The following is a 25,211-nucleotide window of genomic DNA, read 5'->3' as shown; positions in this document are numbered from 1 at the left end:
GTCCAGGAGTAATAAAACCCTGTTCAAAATCCCACTGACATCTTAGATAAAAATCTAAGCATACAGAGCTCTGTCAGCAGTATCCTGTGTGATTTTTATTTTTATCAGCCTTTAACAAAAACAATTTCCCATAATCTGTAGACGTTTGCCAGCTAAATGTCTGACGAGTCCATGATCACGTCCAGGGGTTAAAGTTAGCTGAGAACAGACGCCTGAGAGCTTTGAAAGGTTTGAGACAACAAAAGATTATAGGTAGAAAGTTGAAAAATAACTTTTAGGGTTCACGGGGGCTGCAGGTTTTTTTTTTTTTTCTGTGCTCACAGTGTGATTGTTTAGCTTTGTTAGAATTGCCAACGGCCAGTGGTCACAGTTTCTTATGGTAGCTGCTGCTATGAATCCCAAATAGAAACCCAGACAGATTAGTAAATGAGAGGTGGACATCAGCTCTCTGTTCATCAACTCTTCTTCTTGATTTCTGCTTGAATCAGTTTTGCATTATTTGCATTCATTCACTCATTGCTGGTTTCCTGTTATCATGAACTAACTGTTCTCTCCTGACCTTCCCAGCTCCCTTACTCACCTGCATCCAATTTCACTATATATCTCTGCACATACACCAATAAGGCATAACATTATGACCACCTTCCTAATATTGTGCAGGTCTCCCTTGTGGTGACCCATCAGAGAATGGACATGGGCCTTCTGAGGGTGTCCTGTGGTGTCTGGCAACAGAATGTTGTTAGTGGGGGGGTCTTTGAGGGGAGGGGCCTCTGTGGATCATCCCACAGATAGCTGCTGCCATCAAGGAGTGTCATTGCTATGGGGTGGGGGTGCCTGGTCTGGTCTAGGTGGGTGCTACATGTCTAAGTAACATCCACACCAATGAATGCCAGGTCCAGAAGTTTCCCAGCAGAACACTGAATTGTCACAAGATGGTTTTAATGTTGTGGCTGATCGGTGTATACCAGTAGGTCATCGGTGCCCAGATTTTCTTTGTTCCCTTCATCTCATCATTCCAGTGTTTCATCATTAGCTTGTTTGAGTTTTGTCTTTGGTTTTTCGTTTATACTCGTTTGCTCATCATAAGAGTCTTTTCCCTCATAAATTTGACTCTACTTTGCTTCGGTCTGTCTGTCTTGTGTTGTGTTGTGTTGTCTTGTGTTGTGCTCATGGATCTATTTCTCTAATATAATTTTGTGTCTGTCACTGCTACTAATGTTAGTGACCTCTAGTAAAATTAGAACCAACCATGAAAAACAACACCTTACCTCTACTATTAATACAAATACAACTGCTACTACTCCAACACTGTTATTTGGTGCTATGGTCAACATCTGCTGCTGCACTACACATTAATGTCTTTCTGTCCACAGTCTGTATGTTCTCCCTGTGCCTCCCTACGTTATCTCCAGGTGCTCCGGCTCCCTCCCCCAGTCCAAAGACATGCTTGTTAGGTATGTGTGCATGTGAGTGTGAATGATTGTTTGTCTTTCTGTTGTAGACAGGCCACCTGTCCAGGATGTACCGCGCCTCTCGCCCCAGAGATAGCAGGGATAGGCTCCAGCCCCTCCCCCCCCCCACACTCCTATAGAAGATAAGCAGCTACAGATAATGAATGAATCTATTGCATTAATATAGAATATGTGCAACTAAGATAGATATATGCAACTAGATGCTTCAACTGCTTCTGCAAGTACTGTTTAATTACCGCAGTACTTTTCTGCTTTAACCCTAGAACGCTAACGTTATAATTACTAACACCATCACGCTGGGTATATTTCACTATTTCAATATGCCCAATAAAATATACTTGAATACATACACGACAATGCATGGTAAATTGAAGGACTTTTATTTTATTTTCAACTATAAAATTTGTGAAAAATTAAGGAATCTCTAACGAATAGCTCCTTGAAAAAAATAAATAATGGAGCTGGGAACTTGAACTTTGGTCCACCCATTCCTTAGACATGTGAGACTTGTCCAGTTAAGCCACAGTCTTCCTGCATCAACCGTTGTAACCGTGGGAGAGATTTCTGGATAGGGTCAGAATGACGAGCTGACTATAAAAATGTTTTTGACCAAATGAATTCCCTTGGAAATTACCATTAAATGATATTTATTCATAAGCATTTCACTAAATTAGAATTGCATGCAAATTCCAGGCCTTAGAAGCTAGCGATCAACCAAGCCTGCAACAGGATGATAGCTGTGCACAGTACGCTGCCATAAAAATCTGGTCATTACGATCGTCTGATTTAATACACAAACGCTAACGTAAATGAAGAGAAGTAAATGGCAAAAGTGAAGCGTAAGAAGATTTCTGAGCCAGACTGATTAGCATACAGCGCTCGTTGTCTAAACCCACTCCGTACAATTCCATATTTTTTTTTCTTCTGCTGGTTCTCATTGAACAGAATAAAAGAACAGATCTAAAGTGGGCACGCACCAGGTTCTATGTGGCAAAGAGTTTAATCGTTAGGACACAAGACGCAGCTCCAGACATTATTTACACAAGCATTACTTTCTGAGCTCCTGCAGGGAGCGGCACATCTACGTTTGTGTTGGAGCCGCTCCCAGAAGCAGGCTCTCTGTCAGGGGGCCTGCCCGGAAAGTAAATTGAGAAATAATTTTTCTGTAATGGCTTGCCGTTGTTTGGAGAAGGTGAGAGTTAATCACAGTCCCCGCGGAGAGAGTTGCTCTCCTGCTCCGCCTGACTTATTATGCGACGACCACCGCGCTGCATCAGCACTACAAAGTAATCACACCGCCATCTTTGTCTTCGATGTTATCTGAGGGCGGCTATAAAGAACGGCCGCACGGCGAGACGGCGGAGGAGCTGGAGTTTATCCACCTCGGTTAAAGCCACTCAGGTCGGCTCTTCCACAGTTGAAAACATTTGCTGAAGGGCATCTTAGCAGGAAGGCAAAATATATTCTCTTGAATATATTCCCACCTGATGCTGCAGTTAAAACGACCTCACATCTCATCCTGAAGTCTCTTCTTTCTCCAGACTATCACTATGTGGAGATATTACCCGGTGTTTGGGAACATCGACCTGAGACAAATGTTGTTTTCAGGCTAGTGGCAGAGGAAGGTGCAGGTCAACCGTAAAAGTTCAAAGTGCACTCAGTGAGTCACCTCAACAAAAACACAGCTCTGTTGTTTTTCCTCAACCCTCCTCCAGCGACGCTGCGAGACAGTCACAACAAACCAAAACTCTGCTTTTCACCGGCTCTGAATTCAGCTGTATTTTTATTTATCTATTTTTTTTTTTTTTTGCAGGGTCGACAGGTTTGCAGACACAGTCCGGTAATGATGAAGCAAATACCTAGGCTCGCTCGCTCCTGATCCGTTGTCACAGCAACAGAAGATTCAGCATCCACTTCAGAAAGCGCTGCAGCAACCTCTTCTAAGCAACACTGTTCATTTAATATATATATATATATAAATAATAATACTTTCCTTCTTCTTTCTTCATCTTCAGATGAAATCAGCTGGGGGCGTCGTCTTCTGTGAATGCATCCCAATTTGTCCACAAACTAATGGCTCAGCTGAAGCATCTGCACGCTCCAAAACATACCACCAACTTGACGTAATAATCTCACCAGGAGATGCCTTTAATAGCTGCTGTGGGGCTCTCAGTCGAGTCACGTTATCGGCAGATGTGGTCCGGGCTCTTGTCATGTTGCAGATGTTCAATTTTCCATTTTTCTCCCGTCAGTGCGAGCTTTAAAGCTGAGATCAAAAGTTGACGTTTTATCTAAAAATACCACATTTCTTTTTAACGCTAACTAATTCATGTGCTCGTTATTCCGTTGCATTCATTTACTGTATGTTCCTCTTGTAGTGCTTCATCTATCTCCTCAATCTTTGTTTTGTCCTACCTCGTCCCTCGGGGGGAACCTAAAAGTGGATTAGTGCGACCATAATAAATCTTACCGAGTGCATCCAGTCTTCGGCTTTCACGAGGCATTAGCCTACTTTTGAGTCAAGACTGAGCCATGTAACCTGATAACACATGATGAGGTGGTTAGGAAAACAAAGCGTCAGCCGGTGCAGTTGTTACCGCTCAGAAGGCTTTTATCATGCACTTAAGTGGAGAGATTGAAAATACGAGTGCTTGATGGCTCGGGCTGATGATTACAAAAAAAAAAAAAAAAAAAGGTTCTGAGATCAGACAAATCACCGACGTTACAGCGTGAACCTTAATTATTTTACTTTGTAAAAAGAGAGAGGCCCAGGAGCTGTGTTCTGACAGGTGGTGGTGTTGGGCGGGGGTCCCAGTGTTCCTCTCTGTGCCTCTATTTACCGCTTTGTTAAATTAGCCTGCTGGCTAATGGGTACCTGAAACACACATTTCTTTTTTTGGGTTTACACCCTTTCAACGGCAACCTAGTTTGGAGAAAAGAGGAACAAATGACGAAGACATGCCAGTCTCCGTTAACCTCATTTTATTTTTTTTTACTCAGCTCTTGCTCAGATCAGACTCACACTGGCTCATTTCTGGTGTTCCTGTGGTTGTAAGGCAGTAGTGAGAGAAGAAATACTCCACTACTGCTAAAATCTGACATAAAATTATTTATGAAAGCAAAATGAAAAGTGCAGAAAAGTGGCCCTGTGAGAGATTTGATATATATATTACATTGTTCTCGGTATTGATTGTTGTAGCGGCCGAATTCAGTCCGCCGGTCTCCAACCAAGAGTGGCTGTAAGATGATTAATAGGTTAGAGGATCTGACTTGAGCTACAACCTGCCTTTAAATTTAGAAGGAGGAAAACGTTAACTGCTAGCAGCGCGGATATCTGCATCAAAAATCACAGGTAATTTAGTTAAACGCTCTGAAATGCAGCACAGTATGAAGTACCATAAAACTGTGCTGCATTAACTCTCCGTCTGTCTCTCTCTAACAGTAGCCAGTGCACTGCATCCCCACTGAGCTTCCTACATTGCATTGTCTCAATAACTGCGTGTCCATCAGCTCTATCCACCTCCACTCTCCCATACATCATGGATCATCCAGTATCTTCTGCTCTTGTTATATTTTTTATCTGCTTCATGAGCAGCTATGCTTTGCCTAGATGCACTTCTTCTGCTTCCTCCTCTGCTGGGTTCTGCTCAAGGTGTCTTTCCGCCGCCTTAGTGCTCTGGAGGTTTCAGGCTCTGGGTTCTGTAAAGCGTCTCTTGGATTGTATTTGATGCAATATAAATTAAAATGAACTGAATTCTGTAACAATAATTACATCAACGCCGGTGATGCTTGTGCATGACGACTGTCGACAGTCTCTCAGTCCTTTCTCTTCTTTTCAGCCTCTTCAACAACTGTAATCCTTCCTCTGCATCCGTTTATTTTTCATTTGGAGCATGTATCAGAATATTCCAGGAAGCCAGTGCCCACGTACTTTTAGGAGTGGTGAGCTGGTCTGGAGTTGCTCCGATGGGAACTGATTATGCTCCAGCATCACTTAAGTATTTATATCTCGGATGAAATACTGATAAATACTTCAAATACTGGTGACTGACGTTTATATATATTGTAGCATCAGTAGTATTAACAGGAGCAGTGTAGTCCATGAACATAGTCTGTATTTCATCCTCTCTGACCACCATAGATGGTAAACTCATAGAATCAAAACCATTTTTCTAACAGCACTTCCTTCCTACTCCTTGCTGCTGCAGGCTAGGCTGTCTCATGTTTGCTTTCCTCCTCAGGTTTGGCCAAGAAACAATATTAATAGACATTAAATGCAATACTACAAGTGAGCTGGTGCAAAAATGTCACCACAATAATCAGATTTAAGGGTCTGAAAAGTAGTGAAATACGAAGAAATTGACTTAATTAACTTAATCAGAATTGCATGCCCTCGTTTAGACAAAGGCTATAAACTAATTTGTAATTCTGCTTCTTCTGTTTCTCATATCTTATTGCACCTTGTAAAAAAAAAAAAAAAGAAAAAACACCCTGCACCCTACGGGCCAAAAGCTCTCTCCCCATCCTGCAGGTATCAGCGTCGTCATCGACTCGTCGCCTGACAGCAGCGGCGAGATCTCTCACTTGCAGGAACGGTGCAAATTACTCTCCCTGTATGTAGGTCAGCTCTTCTCTCACCTCACTCAGACAGAACAGAGATATCATGGACAGGCGACCTTAACGATCGGCTCTCCACGCGACGCGCACACAAACAGGCCACAGCATGCACTCACGGACAAACGGCAAACACAGAACAAGTCATACGCTCTCGTGTATGACCGTGCACGGTAAATAACACACTGGGTTTGACATTAAAGTCTGAATCCTGGCATGCCTTCACCAACCACTGAGGTGAATCTACTGAACCCAGCAGACTGAGCACAGATGAAATACAGAAATACACTGCCTGGACAAAAAAACAAGTCGCCACCTGGATTTAACTCAGCAAATAGGTAGGAGCCTCCTATTGGATAATTACTGCATGGGTGATTATCTTTCAGCTGGAAACAAGTTATTTAACCCCAACTGATGCAATGAGTAGCTTCTCATTTCTTCAACAACCATGTCTAAAGACACATCCTGTAGTCGTGGAAAAGATGTTTGTCTGTTTGAGAAGGGTCAAATCATTGGCATGCATCAAGCAGAGAAAACATCTAAGGAGATTGTAGAAACTACTAAAACTGGGTTAAGAACTGTCCAACGCATTATTAAAAACTGGAAGGATAGTGGAGAACCATCAGGGTAAGAAGAGAGGCAGATGAAGTGATGCGCCCATCATGCCTAGTGTCTACTGTACAAGCCTGTGGGGCAGTGCTATGATCTGGGGTTGCTGCAGTTGCTCAGGTCTAGGTTCAGCAACATTATGTGTCCAAAGAATGAGGTCAGCTGACTACCTGAATATACTGAATGACCAGGTTATTCCATCAATGGATCATATTCCAAGATGACAATGTCAGGATTCATGGGCCTCAGATTGTGAACGAGTGGTTCAGGGAGCATGAGACATCATTTTCACACATGGATTGGCCACCACAGAGTCCAGACCTTAACCCCATTGAGAATCTTTGGGATGTGCTGGAGAAGGCTTTGTGCAGTGGTCAGACTCTCCCATCATCAATACAAGATCTTGGTGAAAAATGAATGCAACACTGGATGGAAATAAATCTGGTGACATTGCAGAAGCTTATGGAAACAATGCCACAGAGAATGTGTGCTGTAATCAAAGCTTAGGTGGCCACTTTTTTTTTTTTTTTTTGCCCAGGCAGTGTATGTTTGTGTGTTTGTGTCTACGTTTTTGTTTTTATTATAAAAAGATTCCTGCCTGCCACACCGACGCTGTGATGTGATGTGGGGCCCTAATCCCATTTTAGACTTAATTTAGTTTGTGGAGACTGTGAAGTGTTGCTCTTCAAAGCCAGGGATGCAAGCGAATTCCTGGAATGAGTGACAACAATGTTGCCGCTGTTAAGCTCCTTTCACTTCCTTTGACTTTGCACTGCCATTCCTTCAGTTTGAACTCCTCCAATATTAACTTTCACGAAGCCTTTTCTGCAGGAATAGACACTCTCTCTCTCTCTCTCTCTCTCTCTTGCGCGTGCAAAATTTTTCTTTCGGCTTTGTCTTTGGGTAACGGAGTTGTCAGGATCAAGGAGGGAGCGAGCCTGCGACGCCATCAAAAGGCAGCGCTTGAAGTCACGGAGGAAACATTTTACTTACTGACAATCAACGGGTTTATCAAAAGCTATTTACCGGCTGTATTTGCACAAAAATGTTTTATCCTCTTGAGAAAATGAAACAAACATCTTCAGATCCTAGATACTATCGATTTTAAGAGAGGAAAAACACTTTGAATTATTTTTGCAGAAGTTATAAAGCAGCAGTTCTTTTTTTTATGTCCTAGCAGCGCTCATAACACCCATAAACAATGCATTTGTTGTGGTAACCAGAGAGAGAGAGAGAGAGGATTCTGTCTTGTTTCCTGCTCTTATCATTTTTTCTCGTTACGTGTAAAACGCTGCACGGAGGGAATCATTTTCTTGAGGAGTTGCAGGTACAGTGGAGGAGCCATGCTGCATTTCTGTTCTACAGTATGTAATTAGAGTAACAAATGTCCACGCCAGCGTTATTGTTCTGGTAATAGGTGCTCCAAATGGGTCAGTGTGAAAAACTAACTTTTAATTTTATGTGAGCATGTTTTGCTCAAAGTATAAAAGAATATTCACCTAAATTAGACTGGCTCCACAGTACATGCTCGCTTAAAACCAAGATTATGGGTCAGTGTGTTCTTTAGGAACTGGTGTAACCTGGTAGCACGTCATTTGGATTTTATTATGAGTATAGTCTCCAATTGCATTTGAATTTGCAGGAGCATAATCAGTTCCCAATGGAGAGACTCCAGATCAGCTCCAGCAGGGAAAGTTCAGACTCGATTTCAAACTGAGGGTCATTTTATCCTGTCGTGAAATTAATATTTGTGCAGTTTGTGCAACTCTACAACGTCGAATGAAGTCTGCTTGGCCTCCAGGCTAATGCTGCATTGCAGAAAGCTGGGATGTCGGATTTATCCGACTTGGAGTGCACTAGATGCGACCTCAGAGCGTTCCAGGACAACAAAGTTGAACATAAACAACAAACATGGCCGATAAGATAATATTTGTTTTGTTTCCAAAGTTACTGACAATCATAGAAATTGAGATCTCCCAAAGTTTTTCCACCAGAAATAGGTAATATACTTTTCTCTGTGCTGAAAGCTAACAATAGATGCTCAACAGACCTCCTCTCAGGCTACACTTCATCTTATAACCTTATGCAGTGAGATTATAGCGACATATCCTCACGCAAAAGTCATGTTGTGTAATATGATGATATCTAGTTTGACCAAAGTCTGCAACCACTGGCCTTTCAGCAGCAGTGCAGGTGTCTTTAGGTGGTTCATTAGCTTAATTGTCCTAATCAGGCACACCTGAGGAGGCGTGGATAAAAAGGGGCGTGGCTGGAGCGGTGTAAGAAGACACCACCTGAATGCTGCATGAGCGCACTGTGTCTCACCTGTTGCCTTTTTGTCTTTTTTTTATATATATATATATATATATAAACCCTTTATTTCTGTAACTCTGACGTCTGTTTCCACTTCATGTTGTGGCCAGTGAGCCGGGTCGGGACACTTGTGAGAACATTACTTCTAATTACTTTTTTTGTCTTAGCTGCGTCTCCGAGAACAAAGGATGAAGTTTAAAACAACAAAAACAAACATCCAAGCTGATGTAGCAGAACCAGAGTAATTGCCTGTTTCTTTCCACTTGTCAGAGATGCCTACATCACCCACAATGCAACTCAATCGGCCGCAGCTCTTTCAGAGGTTTTGATGTATTGCCTCAAGTTTCTAGCCGCTGAGACGATGGAGTCTTTGAAGCTTACATTACGCGAACTTCCCCAGCCAGAGATGGGATGTTTTCTTACGGCTTCACGTTTCCCCCTCAGCACGACACGCCGGATCTTTTTGTAAAATCACCGTATCATCTTGAGAGTTCAAAATACAGCTTGTTGCACAACATGCATTCACCATAATGGACCCACTGCCGGGCCCAGGCAGAGCTGAAGTGTATAATGGTGCCATAAAAAACATTTTTTTAAAAAGGTATGAAAGAGAAGCTTCTCAGCATCTTGGAAACATCAGACTCCTCGTGCACACACACCGCTAGCCTGGATATCAGTTCATCTTCTAAGAAAAAAAACAAAAATAGATGTTTTTGTGACTCCTTCACGGTTACACAGAAAGCCTGAAACACAACACCTTCCTGCTAATGCACTTAGTCCCTCTTGAAAAATAAATTCTCCTGCAGCGGTTCATGGCAACAGAATGTATTAATACCGCGCCTGGCTGACGTCTGAAGACCAACATGTTTTGTTTGCTCCTGTGAAACTCGGTGATAGTAAAGAGGGCTTTCAGTGCATTAGCTCCGAGGCAGCTCCTGCATTGATTTCCCCCAACGGACAGGAGAGATGAGAGGCTGGTGCTAATTGGAGGTTTATAGCGGAGACACTTGATGAGTTATTCATTTTCAGACACTCCACCGTCACCCATATGGTTTTTATTCAGGTCATTTGTTTGCTCAGGATAAAAATGTTCAGGCAAGTGCTGCATCTTCTAACGTATTTAGGACATCTGTCCCAAAGCTGTGTTGTTTTGCTAGAGGAGATGTCTGAGGGAGCTCTTTAGTACTGATGACATTTTTATGCAGAATCTCCGCAGCCTTCTGGAAGCTGTGTGTCTGCTTTTAGTTTCTCTCCGCTGATTGTCACAGGATGCATTTTGTTGTTTTTGTGCTGTGAGCAGTGCTCGGCTGTCATTTAACAGAAACTCTTCCCTTAGCGCCTCACTTTGTCAGTTTGACATTTCACTTTGTTGTTTTCCTCAGAGATTCAGAATTTTTAGAACCAACGTTGGCTTTTTACGTGATGTTATTTTTGTGTTTTTTTTTATTACAATTAATTTCAGTGTTTAGCATTATTTGATGATAAACTTACTAAAATGATGAATGTGTTTTGGCCTATTAGTGTCAGAGGCAAATACTTCTGATCAAAGAATCCAAGTCAACTGTTTAGATGCTAAATGTTCATGTATGCAGCCTGGTCAGGAGTTATGTTTCTGATCTGTGGAGTTGTGTGTTTCTAAACTGTGGAGTTGTGTGTTTCTGATCTGCAGAGCTGTGTGTTTCTAAACTGTGGAGTTGTGTGTTTCTGATCTGCAGAGCTGTGTGTTTCTAAGCTGTGGAGTTGTGTGTTTCTGATCTGTAGAGTTGTGTTTCTGATCTGTAGAGCTGTGTGTTTCTGATCTGACGGGTTGTGTGTTTCTAAACTGTGGAGTTGTGTGTTTCTGATCTGTGGAGTTGTGTGTTTCTAAACTGTGGAGTTGTGTGTTTCTGATCTGTGGCTCTGCATACTACTCATCCATGGTCCTGGCCTCATCAACCTGTCTTCATGGCTTCTAGTTATTCATGCTTACCTGAATGCATAATTCTCCAACCTGCTCATGATTCCTCTTACATCATTACAGCAGCTAACTCACCTCTAATAGAACTACTGTTGTCAGTTTTCTTCCCCTCTGCTCTTCTTTATAACATTAACTTCATGAGCACTCACACTGTATACCCACTAAATATTTTACAATGCATATTTTGAATACTAGCTCTATCTATCCATTTTCTTGCATGAGCTATTTCTTGTACTATTGCATCATGTCTAGATCCTGGTTTCTTTCTATTTAGAGGGAGGTTTTCTTTGCCACTGTAAAGTTTCCTATCAAAGATAATCATGTTTTTGTATAAAACTGAAATAAAAAGGTGAATAACTGAAAACTAAATATAATTTCTGCCGATTTCCTGGAAGTTGTCGCCATGCTGCTTTCCAAACGCCTGCAGATTTGATGCCATTATAACCACAGCTTTTGTAACTGGCAAATCTTCTAATAAGTTGCAACTCATTTATACATGAGACAATTAAAAATACTTTTTTCCCCTCCTCTGAGATGATACACTCCCACTTGACGACAATATAAATGATTGCGCGCCTTCAGTGTAACGGCTTTTTTTCCTCCTTCTCCGAGCTTCATACATCCAACCACCTGTCAGACTTTTGGATAAATGAACGTGTGATGCATTGGGGAGAAAGGAAGTTGATGTATATAAAGAAGACGAAGAAAAAAAGAAACACTGGCAATCAATATTCAGCCTCGTTTTTTTTTTTTTTTTTTCATTGTAATTATCCTGGCTCTGAAACAATAATGAGCTGTGAGGATACTTTGCATATCAATTTTAGGCAGTTATCTCAAATAATGGGGATGATGTGCAGCCCTGATCGCCCTTTGTGACAGAGTGCGTCGTCGATCTGATTTGGCACGGAGCAGATCGCTCGGGTGAAACAGTTTTTGATAAAGTCCCGGTGGAGGAGGTGATTGGATCTCCTGGAACATTGGGTGTTGGTTTGGCATCATTCACGGCTGACGTTTCTGAGGAGGCCTCAAAATCCATTAAGCTGTAACAGTATTAACCGTTCATCTCAGACTGGGGGAGGCTGCGCTGCTCCCACCAGACGGCTGCAGGAGGCTTTTTATTGGCACATGTGGCCATCGGCTCTGCGCTGGTCAATCAGAGAGACACATTTGAGGGACAAAAGTCTCCTTTCACACTTGGACAGCCACAGGCCACAAAAAGAAAGTCTGAATTCAATTACAGAGATAGCATCTGCAAACACATACAGACACACACAAGAACCCTCCACACTCATGCGTGTTCAGCTGCATGCACAAACATGTATGCACTGAGAAACACACACAGATGCATCGAGACGAAAGCCGAAGAATTGGCCCCAAACCCTTCAACTCTAGACAGAAATCAATTTCCAACTTGGAACTCATTGAGGAGAGACACTAATCGGTGGGCAGATAAGGGCTTGTTTGCTTCTGATAAGACAAGCGACGGCGACACATGTCCCATAAATTTAGATTTGCCAGATTTGCTTTTGGGGCTTTTGTGGGGGAAAGACTGGCAGAAGGGTGAGAAAGAGGAGGAGGAGGAAGGGCAGAAAATCCGAGCGACAACAGATTTCAATGCTTGGAATCCGTTTAACTTTAAATGCACCGCTCTGTATCTTGTAATATTGCATGAAAATAATGCGCAATCGATGTGAGAAGTGCTCAGATCCCACTGCGCTAGAGAAACAAATCCTGTGACACTGCACCAAAAAAAAAAAAAAAAAAGGAGAAGGATCTCTCCACTCACGTCAATGACGGTCCACTGCTCCACCACGATGGCGTCGTATGTCGGGTTGGCCACGTTCGGCTCGCCCTCGCCAGCCTCCTGGAAGATGAAGACGCTTTCCACCGACTTAGGCAGCAAATCTGCAGAGAAGGAGGAAAAAAAATCCAGCCGTGAAAAGCGTATTTACTGGATGGAGTGTGTCTGTCTTGTCTCTGCTGCTGCCGCTGCTTCAGGGCCTCCGGGCCAGAGGAAATGGAGGGATATCACTCAGCCACATTCACGCACAACCCTTTATTACATAGCCAGTGGTGTGGGCTATTTGTATGAGCAATAGGCACTTATACATTATGCAGGGTGACAGTGTGAAAAATAAAAAAAATAAACGAGTAGGTATTCCCCTTGTGGGATGTTTGAGCTACATCAGTTCATGCTCAACAGCTAAACACAGACTAATCACAGCTAGGAAGCTAGGCCAGTGTAGTAGCAGCTAGGATTTAAAACTCCTTTGTGTCCAGAGGATCAGGACTGAAAACCACTCCTTTAAAAAAAAAGCAAAGATGGGACAGATTTTTAGCGATGGCAAAAACGTAGCCACTGACTGAATGAAGTCGGTCCGTGAGGTGCAGAGCATGAAGACATTATTCACCTTAAAAAAGACTTGAATTAAGCGAGACACATAAAGACATTGACGCTTTAGGCCACTGGTGAGATTGTGTGCTGCTGACCAAATAGATTTTCTAAAACCTCTCTTCAGTCGGAGGCCAACAATCGCGGGATTGGTATCCGAGGCAGAAACGCCACTCGGGCCCTCGTGAGCCCGGGACCCCTCTGCACCCGGCGTCTCTTGTTATTCATTTGATGCACTGGCACATTACAAGCAGGCGCGCACACACACGGACACAATGCATGCCCCGCGGTCCAGTCTTCCCAGCTGGCCTGAGTGCTTTCTCATTACTCCCCACACCATTTACACACTAATACGGTTTGCCGGGGCCCAGGCACCAATACAAGACACTCCACATTTCATTACTGGGCCTTAATAATAGGGAGGAGGGGGGTGGGGGAGGTGGCTGGAGAGCCGGCGGAGGCAGGAAGGGAGGGAGAGGTAGATAGAAAGAGAAGGAGGGAGTAAGCAAGACAGAGAGAGAGACAGAGTGGAGGATGGCAGGCTCTTTATTTCCCCCCTACCCTGAAAACCCATTTAGGACCCATGCACGCTCAATTGAAGACATCTCTCAGACATCGCACTGCCTCTCTCAAATACAGACACTGTCGTCGTTCACCCCTTCCTGCCCCTTCGCCTTCTCTCTTCCTCTGCTCCCCCCGTTCCAGCACCTCATTCCACCAGCCCCCCCGCGCTCGGCATATAATTGGAAAGAAACATTTTGTGGAAAGTGCGAGGCACCGGAGCCCAAACATTGGTTCCCTGCTGGCGCAACGGGGATCACTCAGGTGAGATCGACACATGGTTTCTGTCTCGTCGCTCTACAGGGAGCAGCCTGTCTCTGGTGATAATGCAGACAGACTCTCTGCAGAGGAGGGAAAGAGCAGAGCGAGAACCAGGGAAGTGGAAGAGAGGGAGCCGGTTGCTGGGGGCGTCGAGTCCGTCAGGGGAATGCATCGGCTGCGTGCACGAATAAACATTATCTCGCGCCTATTGACTGAGAGCCGAGCGGAGCAGCCGGCGGGCCGACTGAGGATAAGTTGTTTACACTTGCAGAAACCACGGTGCACCCTCAGTAAAATTGTTCTCCATCCACCCCCCCCACCCCCCCGTGACTCAAGGTCGTGGGGCGAGGCATGCAAATACAGTCGCACTGAAAACAGGGAGTGACAGCGCTGGGACTGAAAGACACTGAAGGAAATGGCGGGGGGGAGAGTCAAGAGAGCTGCAGTGGCGGGGTGACAGCAGCTGAAATCAGCACCCAGATAACACAAGAAAGGAGCCGCAGCAAGCACCCGGTGGATGTAGGGAGTGCTGACACCCACTGAAGACTTAAAGGGTGGAGTTTTCGCCTTTGGTACACTTACATTTAGATGTGAGGTGCACATGTCAAGTCAGTTTGGAAGCTAGTTGTTGCTGATATTCATCAAGTTGTTGTTGTACATTGATTTCAGTAATAATGTGCATTACTGTGGCTGTTTACCGGGCTTATTAAAATGTGATGCAAATGGGAATTAGCACACAAGCTGCTACTTCCAGGGATGGAAAGTAAAGGCAACGAAACGTGCAACTTGCAGTTTCTCCAGTGTCCACTTGAGGCAGGCTCCAAATGCAATTCAGTCCCCAGAAATAAAAACTGTTTCGGTCTCTATAGCTAATTTTTCCATTCATGACAACTAAAGACAGAAAAGAAAGAAGAAAGACCGAAGGTGGTCACTAAAATAGCGTTTTAAGAGAATTATTTAAAAACTCAAACTAATGAAACTGGCCTGGACAAAAATGATGGTACCCCTAACTCAATATTTTATTGCACATGTCTCAGTGAGACCTCTGGACCTGTTGACAGGTATTTTGGCCCACTCCTCACGAGCAAAGTGCTCCAGTTGTCTCAGGTGTGAACAGTGCCTTCTCCAGACAGCATGTTTCAGCTCTGTCCACAGATGTTCAGTAGGATTTAGATCCAGGCTCATGGAAGGCCACTTTAGAATAGTCCGACGTTTTGTTCTTGGGTGTTTTTAGCTGTGTGTTAGACCCGTGACCCACGTCTGAGACCAAGCTTTCTGACACTGGGCAGCACATTTTGCTCCAGATAGCCTTTGGATTTCATTGTACCCTGCACAGACTCAAAAAGATACCCGTGCCAAGTGCAGCAAAGCAGCCCAAGAACATAACCGAACCTCCTCTATGTTTCACAGTAAGTACAGTGTTCTGCATAATAATAAGGATGTGGCTGCTTTCATGCATGTGGGTGTTGACATGTGAGTTGCTAGCTACGCGTCCGTCAAAAATGCTCCATCTCCATCTCTTAAATTAGCTGGGAGTTAGGCTCAAGATGGCGACGGGCGGAGACACTACTCTGAGCTTCAAAACTGCTCTTCTGTTTAGTGAGAAGTTAGAAAACGGCCATTATAGTTTATATAGAAACAAGAGGACATGGAAACTTTCTTTGGACTCTCTGGGAGAGTAGAGGTCGACTGTTTCCTCGGGGATTTTGTGAACACCAACAAACTTCTGCTTCCCTGCGGTTACCTTCCAGGAGTGCATCATTTTGAATTCACTTTAAAGGGTGAGAGCAGACCTCAGCTAATTTATTCCGAATCATCACTTTAAACATTCACAATGTGTGCACCTCTGCCGACTGTGTCTTTAAGGCCAGTTGGCTGAACGACGCCGAGCTGGAAGAGTGACCCTGCCCCTGGTCATGTCTGCTTGACATGATTTAAACATGCGTGGCAGGTGCTGCCTCGGAGCTGGAGACAGGCCGCCGACAGCTTATCTATATTTCAAACAGGACGAGTGGACGTCCACACAGAGAGGGGCTGGGGAGGGGGAAGAGGTGAGGGCGTCTAATGTGTGTGGATTGGATGTGAGTCTCTACCCCCCCTGTGGAGCCAGATGTTTGGCAGCTGGCTGGCTGGCACCCGTGGGTTACCGGGCAGACTTCAGCTGGCAGGGAAGGAACGGAGAATGGACAGCGTGGTGACTGGGTAGCAGGCTGTGTTTGCAAATTTAGATAATACACATAGGCCAGAATGTTATCTGATTAATTAACATGCATTTTAATTATATAAACTTGGAGTCTCTAATGTTATGGCTAATATAAGGTTTTATAAGTGAATCATTTAGTGAGCAGTGGAGTCGGCTCACACAGCGGAAGGGATTTATCCTCCTTCCGCCCCTCGAATACAATAAAACATCATGATAACTACATTTCCTTGACAAAAAGTTTACAAGGTAGGACTGACACGGAGGACTGTCAGCGTCAGTAGCGTTTCTGGCTCATCACTAACGCTGTCAGGCTCTTTGTCAGATGTGTGCCTGCTGAGGTACTGATGCATGACAGCGGGATTATCCCACCGCTCATGAGATCCTCAATAAAGTCACCTTACTCTTTCTTGAACAGGTTTCTGTGAACGGTGCCAAAGCTACTCCGGTGGAAAGCTGCTCGTCTATTTAACGCATTTGTTGCGCGATGGTAGATTGTTGCTAATGCAAAGTGAATACTGGTGATTGTCGAGTTGGGTTCATGCTCCAAGCTGAGCGCTCCGTGTAGAGTCTGACCTCTGGCTGCACTCAAGAGGTGGGAGCTGCTGTCAAACCCTTTATGTGTTAAACTGCAACCACTCACCTGCACGCATCCTGCACACATGTACACGATCAGGCATAACATTATGACCACCTTCCTAATGTTGTGCAGGTCTCCCTTGTGGTGACTCATCAGAGAATGGACATGGGGCTTCTGAGGGGAGGGGCCTCTGTGGATCATCCCACAGATACTTGATCAGTTTGGGATCTAGTGAATTTGGAGGCCAGGTCAACACCTTGTGCTGTTGCATCCTGCATCAAGGAGTGTCATTGCTATGGGGTGGGGGTGCCTGGTCTGGTCTAGGTGGGTGCTACATGTCTAAGTAACATCCACATGAATAAATTAATGCCAGGTCCAAAAGTTTCCCAGCAGAACGTTGAATTGTTACAAGATGGACATTGTTATTTACTTCTGCCGTCAGCGGTCATAATGTTATGCCTGATCGCTGCATGTGCACAAACTAGTCAGGGTTCATCTCAGTTCTAATTCTGCAGAATGCTCCCGCAGAATCTCTCGCATGTGGTTTCCCTCCCCTCTTTTTTCCTCCTCCATTGGCTTTGCCCAAATTTAGAAACCACTGAGGGCTCACTGTCATGCATATGAATAGCTCAGTGTCTCACAACCGAGCTACAAATCCTCATTGTGGCTCTACAGATAGCTTAAGCTATACGAGTAACAAAAGCAAACTCCTCGTCAACAACATTATTGTCTATTCTTCAGTAAACAAACACTACCCCTCATCCAGCTGGGAGGTGTGTGAGCTTTGTGTGTTTTTGTGTATTTTTGTGTATATTCGTGCGTGTGTGTGTGTTCCTGTTTTGCAGGCAGTCCCACAGTGTGGATGAATCTTTAATGCGTGTCTTATGACAGTCGGGTCTGCATGCAGCTCAGATCTGTAAATTCAATATTGCAATAATATCCGACCCTGTGGCTCAGGCGAGGTCTCCACTCACTGCAAACACCGCCGCCGCCGCCACACCAAACAGGACTTTCATCGTCTGAGCGACACACACACACGCACACCCACACACATACACACACACACACGTATGCAAACAATGCCCCTTAATGCTTTCTCATCCAGCTTCACCATGGAAACCCATCTTTAGAAGGAGCTCAGGGACACGGTGTGTTTTTGTCTGTAATGTTCATCCCTCCGGATCATGCCCGGCAGCTGACGGTCAGAGACAATGGAAAGGTAGCATAGCGTTTAGTAAAAGGCCAGAGGAGAAGACAGCTGTTACTGACAGGAACAATGATGTACATGTTAGAACAAAAAGCAGGTAATCTATTCAAAAGAAGAAGAAAACTGCTTTATTGTCCTATATAGTCTTTGCAGAATGTTTTTAGTGGGGGGGGGGGGCTTTGAGGGGAGCGGCCTCTGTGGATCATCCCACAGATACTTGATCAGTTTGGGATCTAGTGAATTTGGAAGCCAGGTCAACACCTTGTGCTGTTCTTCATGTTTTTTTTTTAGTTGTTCCTAAAGTGTTTTTGTGTGTGTGTCTGTGTCAGGCTGCATCCTGCTGGGGATGGCTGCTGCCATCAAGGAGTGTCATTGCTATGGGGTGGGGGTGTCTGGTCTGGTCTAGGTGGGTGCTACATGTCTAAGTAACATCCACACCAATGAATGCCAGGTCCAAAAGTTTCCCAGCTGAACATTGAACTGTCACAAGATGGTCAATGTTAGTCACTTCTCCTGTCAGTGGTCATTATATTGTGGCTGATCGGTGTACTCTGCCACTGTCTGTGTGGAGCTCAGGCCAGTGAAAGCATTTCTACCTGTGCACCGGTGTGTCAGCATTATTCTGTAATTACGCCACTAAGCTGCGACCAGTCGGCTGAGCTGAGTTTGATTCTGTGCTTCACACAAAGACGAGTGGAAGTGAGCGGCTCACGTCGGAGCTGAAGTTAATAAATGTGGATCAGCAGCTACTTTCACTGAAATCACCGCAGCACAGAACACAGACAGGACGTCTAGGTGGATGGTGTGTAGGAGGCTGAGCAGAGGGAGAACCGTCTGTGCTTGTCTGTCTGCAGAAACAGGTGAATGAGGAAATGCGTTTCAGACCAGTCACAGCCACCGTGAGGATGAGCTGCATATCTGGGGAAATGCACGTCAGGTTACGGCGTAGTAGTAGAAGTGACGCGCGACTAAGCTTTAAGAGACTCAAAGTGCAAATTAATTTCATTTGGTTTAGACCATTTTTAGCTTCATGGGATTGAATGCATTCATTTATGCTGTGTATAATTCACATAGTTTGCTGTTTGGTTAAACTGAATCAGTCGCTCCCATTGGTCGTCAGCCACCTCGCCTCAAAGATGAGCTTAGGTCAGTCTCGCCCACTTTCACCTTTACCAGGTCACTTCTTGCCCCCAGAACACCTTTTTGAAACTGACCATGGCCCCAATTATTTGTGCCCAGGTCTAATTAGTTAATTAATTAATTACAGTAGGCCTATGTACCAGTAATTATTGTTATTAGGTATACAATAGACATTATCAACCCAACGGGTTTTCCTTCAGTGTTTGATCAGTAGAGCTGTGCAGCCTTCACAAATGCATTTAATTGCATCCCGTGTGGTAAATTATAATAAATATTAGCCAATCACTCTGTCCATTCATAATCTAGCTATGCGTCTCTTTAGAAGCTTTCAAGTTGATTATAAATGATGCCACTCTTTAGAATTTCGGCTTCAAAAAGCTCAGCGTTGAAAGGGTGATTAATTTCAATCAGTTATTAAATTATGGGCCTTGCATAGCAATGGCATCATGATGAATTGTTGTTAACGTATGGTTTACTTGGTAACGGTTAAACTCGGTGCAACCACGTCGTCGGCACCGGAACGGATCAGAAGGTGTAATGTGTTGTATTCTTAAAAAATGCCAAGTTGTAATTTCTGATCTGTCTCGGATTACAGCCGCTCGAAACTTTCCAATCAGTCGGCTTTGTGGGGATTTTAAGCTGAAGGTCTTTGGTCTAAACCGGGGCCAGCATGCTCTCCCATCCTTCAGGCTATTTGCCTGCAAGCGTGGCCCTCCAAAAGCTCTTTAGTAGTTGAAGGTTGAAGGTGAAGCAGGCCTTTACCACATATAATAAAATGTGAAGCATTGTATTGTATCCTCAATGATCAACACACAAACACACACCCAAATAAAATAAATCCTTGGGTAAACAGTTATTAGTTATTATTGTCGGCTGTAAAGTGATTACATGTTGTGAATGCAGACAAAGAGCTGGAGAGGACACGAATTATGTTCCTTGTACAGAAATATCCTGGGACGATCAGTCTGTCTTTTTAATTCGCTTAATTATTGGACAAAATACACAGAGGACACAAACACAGATCGCAGTTTAAACTCATTTTGGGTGGAATCTCTTCACTTCACTCACTTGTTGCCGTGGTTAATAAACTACTTACATTAAGGTGGCTTATGCAGATCAATTATAAGATTGCTTCCTGAGCATTTCATGAACAGGTAGATAAATATATACATTAGTGGAGCTTTTGAATTCATGCTGAAACCACATATCTGCTATCACAGAATACCAGGTTGCTGTGTGGCCAAGCTATCTCAGAGTTTTAGACGGTGTTTGTACAAAATCTACGTGACGCAGACCCACACTGGACATAGGAGTCTGCAGCCTCGCTTAGCTGCCTGGTTGTATTTTGAGCTAAACGCTAACATCAGCATGCTAACGTTGATCAGATTTAATATTCGCCATGTCATTTTAATATTTGGGTGTAAGCATGGCACTTCCGAAAACTTCCTGAAAACTGCTGAGGAAGGCGGACGCCAGCTAGGCCATAGAGTGTATAAAAAGTGGACGCCATGACAGCTGCTCTAAAGTGAAGCCAAAGCATGTGGAGCTCCCCCTGGTGGCGGGCTGCAGTATAGGTCATAAGCCCCGCCCCTTTCATGTTAGTGGATGGGCCGCTAAAGTATACATCAAATAATTTATATTTAAAGATGGTTTCTGTCATTTCAAATTGAGAGTTCAGAGAGTTAATATAATGCTGATGTATGTTCAAGTGTCAATGTCCGAGAAGCTTATAAAAAACAGGATGTGACATGATGATTATTGACAGTTGCTGTATTGTGAAGTGGTCCCATAGGAAAGTGAGAGCATAAAAAAATTATATCAGTCAATATTTCTGGGCGGGACTGTGGCTCTAATCTTTACAGAGGAGACGTTTCAGTAAAAATCACAAATGTCAGTCCCATAATCTCACGACGGCGCTGGAGAAAAGGCCAGGTTATCACCAAGGTCATTCAGAAGGACACAGAGAGCAGCTCAGCTACACTTCCCATGGTCACGGTTAAGTAGGTAATAGTGAAAAGGCCACTCCAGCTCAACAGGATCAGAGCGAAATAACAATCGCAGCCATTAGACGGCACACGTGTCTGTCAGCAGACGACAAGCCGGTCGCTGTGTTCCTCAAAACAAGGCTGTTACTGTCACTTCCATCTCCCATCCAACCGCATGTCTGTCAGCCCGCGTCCTTTAGTGTGCTGCTGTCAAACACGTCCTTGAAGCTCATGGGGGCTGAGACGGTCTCCCGCGTCGTGTTGAGTGTCTCATCCTGAATTCACAAACTCGTCTCAAAGAAGCTGCTAAATATGGAGACGGCGGGGTTGGGATACTGGATCTAAAGCCCCGAGCTGCACGGCTGTTTGATGTAATTAGCTGCTAACAACAAACGGGAGGCCGCTTTGATGTCACACTGCCAGCTGCTCTCAAGAGACCAAATCCGAAAAAGTACAGCATTCACCTCTGTAAAGTTGTCGGTTTTCTAAAGCGGCTGAGCTTAAGCTGCGAGCTCAATCCAGTCCTACAATTCAGTGAATGCAGAGTGTCTCATTCTGCAGCCGACTCGCTTTCCTTCCGCACCCAGTAATTTCACTGTTCAAGAGATGCATAACTTAGCAGCGCATGAAAAATGCAAAATATGTTAGAGGGCCCTAATAGGCATAAAAAAATTGAATCATAATAATAATAATCCACTTCATTAGTCCATTCTCAGGACATAAAATATGCAAGGAGGCACTAATTTGTTATCAGGTTAATTATCTGTGCTTCAGAGTTGCTGAGGCGTTCACTTTCCCAGATTAATGAATTATGACTCCTATTTACCCTGGCTGGCTTATTTCTCCAGCGCCGGAGCGCAGCACAGAGCCGCTGGCGTCTGATGGAAGAGGAAAACCCAAACAGGAAATAGTTTAAAAGAGGATACCCAACAGCTCCGTGTACTAGAGCTTCTACAGCATCCTGAGCAAATGGAGAACAGTGCATGAACTGTGCACTGTTCCTTTTAACTGATGCAGTGTCTCAGCTCTCTTTGAGACCTCTGGCTGCGACACAAGGCTGATGTTTTGTGTTGGACGTCAGCCTTCGATCACTGGACACCACGCAGCTGCTTAAGAAGGCTCAACAGCAGCCATACTCCCTGAGGAGGGAAGTTCGGCACGTCTTCTACAGCTGCATCGTTCAGAGCATCTCGACTAGCTGCATCACCGTGCGGCACGGCAGCTCTACCGTCATGGACTGCAAACGCCTGCAGAGAGTGGTGAAGACTGCTGAGAAGATCCCCAGCACTCCACTGAACCTCTCTGCAGAGCATCTACCAGCGTACAGTCCACAGGAGAGCTGCCTCCATCACCAAGGCTCGGAGGTACAGGAATGTGAAATGCAGGACTTCAAGACTGAAGGCTGTTACATGCCTCGCCAGAAACAAGAAGTTTGTTCTTGCACCTCAGGCTCAGCCCTCATTTGGGAGTTCTCGCAGCTTGTTCTCGACACATCAACACGGCGGAACTCAGGTTACTCTTCTGTGATTGGTCATTAATTGGAAGTGGGCGTGGTCAGTGTGTAAAAGCAGAAATGCTTTTACACACTGACCAAACTGCGAGCTCCCAGATGCTAATATGCAAAACGACTGGCCGTCATCTGAAAATAATAAGAAAATAGCCTGTGGGAGGGGCCTGTGAGGACTTCCCCGGAGTTCGGTACTTGAGCTTCTAGTGAAGTATACAAACTTTGTTCTTGTTCTTGCAGCCCTAGGAGCATGAACGGTTTCTGTTTACATTTCAGTTAATTGTTCACACTCTCATTTGCACGTGGATAGTTGCTCTAGTTATTTTATACTTTGTATTATATGCATCTTTTTATATCCTGCTTCTAGGTTTTTTTCATATTGTTAGGCAGTTGGGTGGACAACATAGAAGAAGAATCTCATTGTTTCTATACTGTGCATGTGACGTGATTGTGTCAGTATGCTAACGTGCTGATGCTAATGGGAATGTTGGTGTGGTGCTAGTACGCTGTTTGCATATTGGAAACAAACCAGAGTATGACTATCAGTCAATCTACTTATCATGTTGGTGGAAAAAGGTTGCCTAAACTATTACATGCTGTACAAATGAAAATAACCCTTTGTTGAAATTTGAAACATGATAGTTGTGTGTTCTGCTTTGCGTATTTTTGCAGGACAGAACCATTTCCATTTCCTTTTAGAGGAGAAGTGCTATGAGAGTTCATTTCTATGTGTTATTGAATGTTTTGTGGTGGAAAATGATAAATGAATGCCAGATAATGCATAATTAATGATCCACAGGGCGAAGTGTGCATCACTACCTACTACAGACTTTTACAGAGGTCGATATGAATTAAGCACCTGCCTGATGATGACATTTTAACAGGTGATACAGTGATATTAGTAATAACTGTAATAGTGTGAACTTCAAGTGTACCTGAAGAAGATTAATTCAAAAAGCCAGGGCTGAAAGAGAAGGTGTTTTTAACATAAAAGGGAATATAATAGTGTTAATCCTATTTTTTACATTGTTTTGAAATGCTTTCCGATTGAACTAATCTTTAAAGACATTCTGCCTCATATTCTTTTATTTTTTTCTGGTCTCCAAAGCGAGTCATGCCGTCTTACCGTTCACGTTGCCCAGGTGGAAGTATCCATCGACCAGCGAGGATCCACTGTTGAAGTGCTGGGTCATGTGATCCAGCCAGTTGGCCTCCACCCCTTTGACCCCTTCGTCACAGTTTTGAACCCGCAGAGGCACCTTGACGGTGTAGTACTTCACCTGGCCCTCCCGGACCGGCGGGTGGTTGTACAGAGCCAGCAGATCCACTCCTGTCACGGAAAGACAGAAAACTAAACTCAGTTTACGCTGGTTTAATGTGACAGTACAGATGTCAGTCTCTTTTTTTACTGTATAATTATTCAACAACTGCCGAGCGTTGGCTACGAACCAAAGTGTTACTTGGCTCAGTGTGGAGGAGAACTTCCCCTCCGCCTCAGCTGCAAGACGTTAGATGAAATGAGCCGTAGAGTTTTTTGGTTTCAAAATATCTAACGTTTGCTTCGGTGTAAAAGAATTATCCGCAGCGTTCAGTTCTTCACAGTCTGTAACGACTGCTTTGGAACAGCTTGAGTTTCCTTTCTCAACTCTCAAAGCAACACAGTAATAATAATGATTTGGAAGTACATTTATTTCCTCCGAGGAAACCAGGGAAACTCAACTGATGTGTCGACAAGCCAAGAAATGTTGGCCGCGGTTTTTCATGGTCATCGGCCATCAACAGCAAATAACCATTTGTGTGCTTTAATGTTCTCAAGTTTTATTTTCTGGTCCTGTGAAAGATGTAGGAGATGGAATTTGGTGAACAGCTCAGTGCAAAGTGGATGGTTTGCACGGGTCATTTATTCTCTGAGATATTTTATAGCTACCGTTCCAATAGTTGTTGCACTAGCCAGCCACGAGGCTAGGAAACTAGCGAGCATCGAGTATTTTTCTTCAGAGGAAACAAACTGAGTTTCTCACAGAGAATGAGCCCATTAACGAGACTCCTGGCTTCATTTCTAGATTTACTCTGATATAAATCTGTCAGCTGCTCCATACATGGGTCACTGGAAAAGCAAAATAGAAAATAGGGGAAAACAGTACTGATGAAGTGGGAATACACAAAACAAAAATAAAAAAAAAAATAAAAGAGGTTCCAGTAAATTTGGCACTGACATGTCAGTTATAAGGGGCGGCACAGCGGTGTGGTGATTAGCCCTGATGCCTCACAGCAAGAAGGTTCTGGGTTCCAATCCATGGGCCGACTGGGGCCTTTCTGTGTGGAGTTTGTATCGTGGGTTCTCTCCAGCTTCCACCCACCGTCCAAAGACATGCTCGTTAGGTTAATTGGGGCCTTGCCTCGGGGTGATTTC

The 25,211-nt window shown here is 44.2% G+C and overlaps 1 protein-coding gene across 1 annotated transcript in view; it reads right to left on the bottom strand.

Moving 5' to 3' along the window:
* Positions 1-25,211, bottom strand: part of rftn1b (raftlin, lipid raft linker 1b) — a 118,899-nt gene that overhangs the window by 14,463 nt on the left and 79,225 nt on the right. The window contains exons 6-7 of the mRNA XM_084557673.1: positions 23,925-24,128; positions 12,752-12,870 (exon numbers count right to left, since the gene is read on the bottom strand). Coding sequence (XP_084413799.1) covers positions 12,752-12,870; positions 23,925-24,128 — 323 coding nt within the window. The remainder of the gene's footprint in view (positions 1-12,751; positions 12,871-23,924; positions 24,129-25,211) is intronic.

The sequence above is a fragment of the Chelon labrosus genome (genome assembly GCF_963514085.1).
Source record: "Chelon labrosus genome assembly, chromosome: 12".
Lineage (NCBI taxonomy): Eukaryota > Metazoa > Chordata > Actinopteri > Mugiliformes > Mugilidae > Chelon > Chelon labrosus.
The sequence above is the reverse complement of the archived record's forward strand: the minus strand, read 5'-3'. Positions and strand labels throughout refer to the sequence as shown.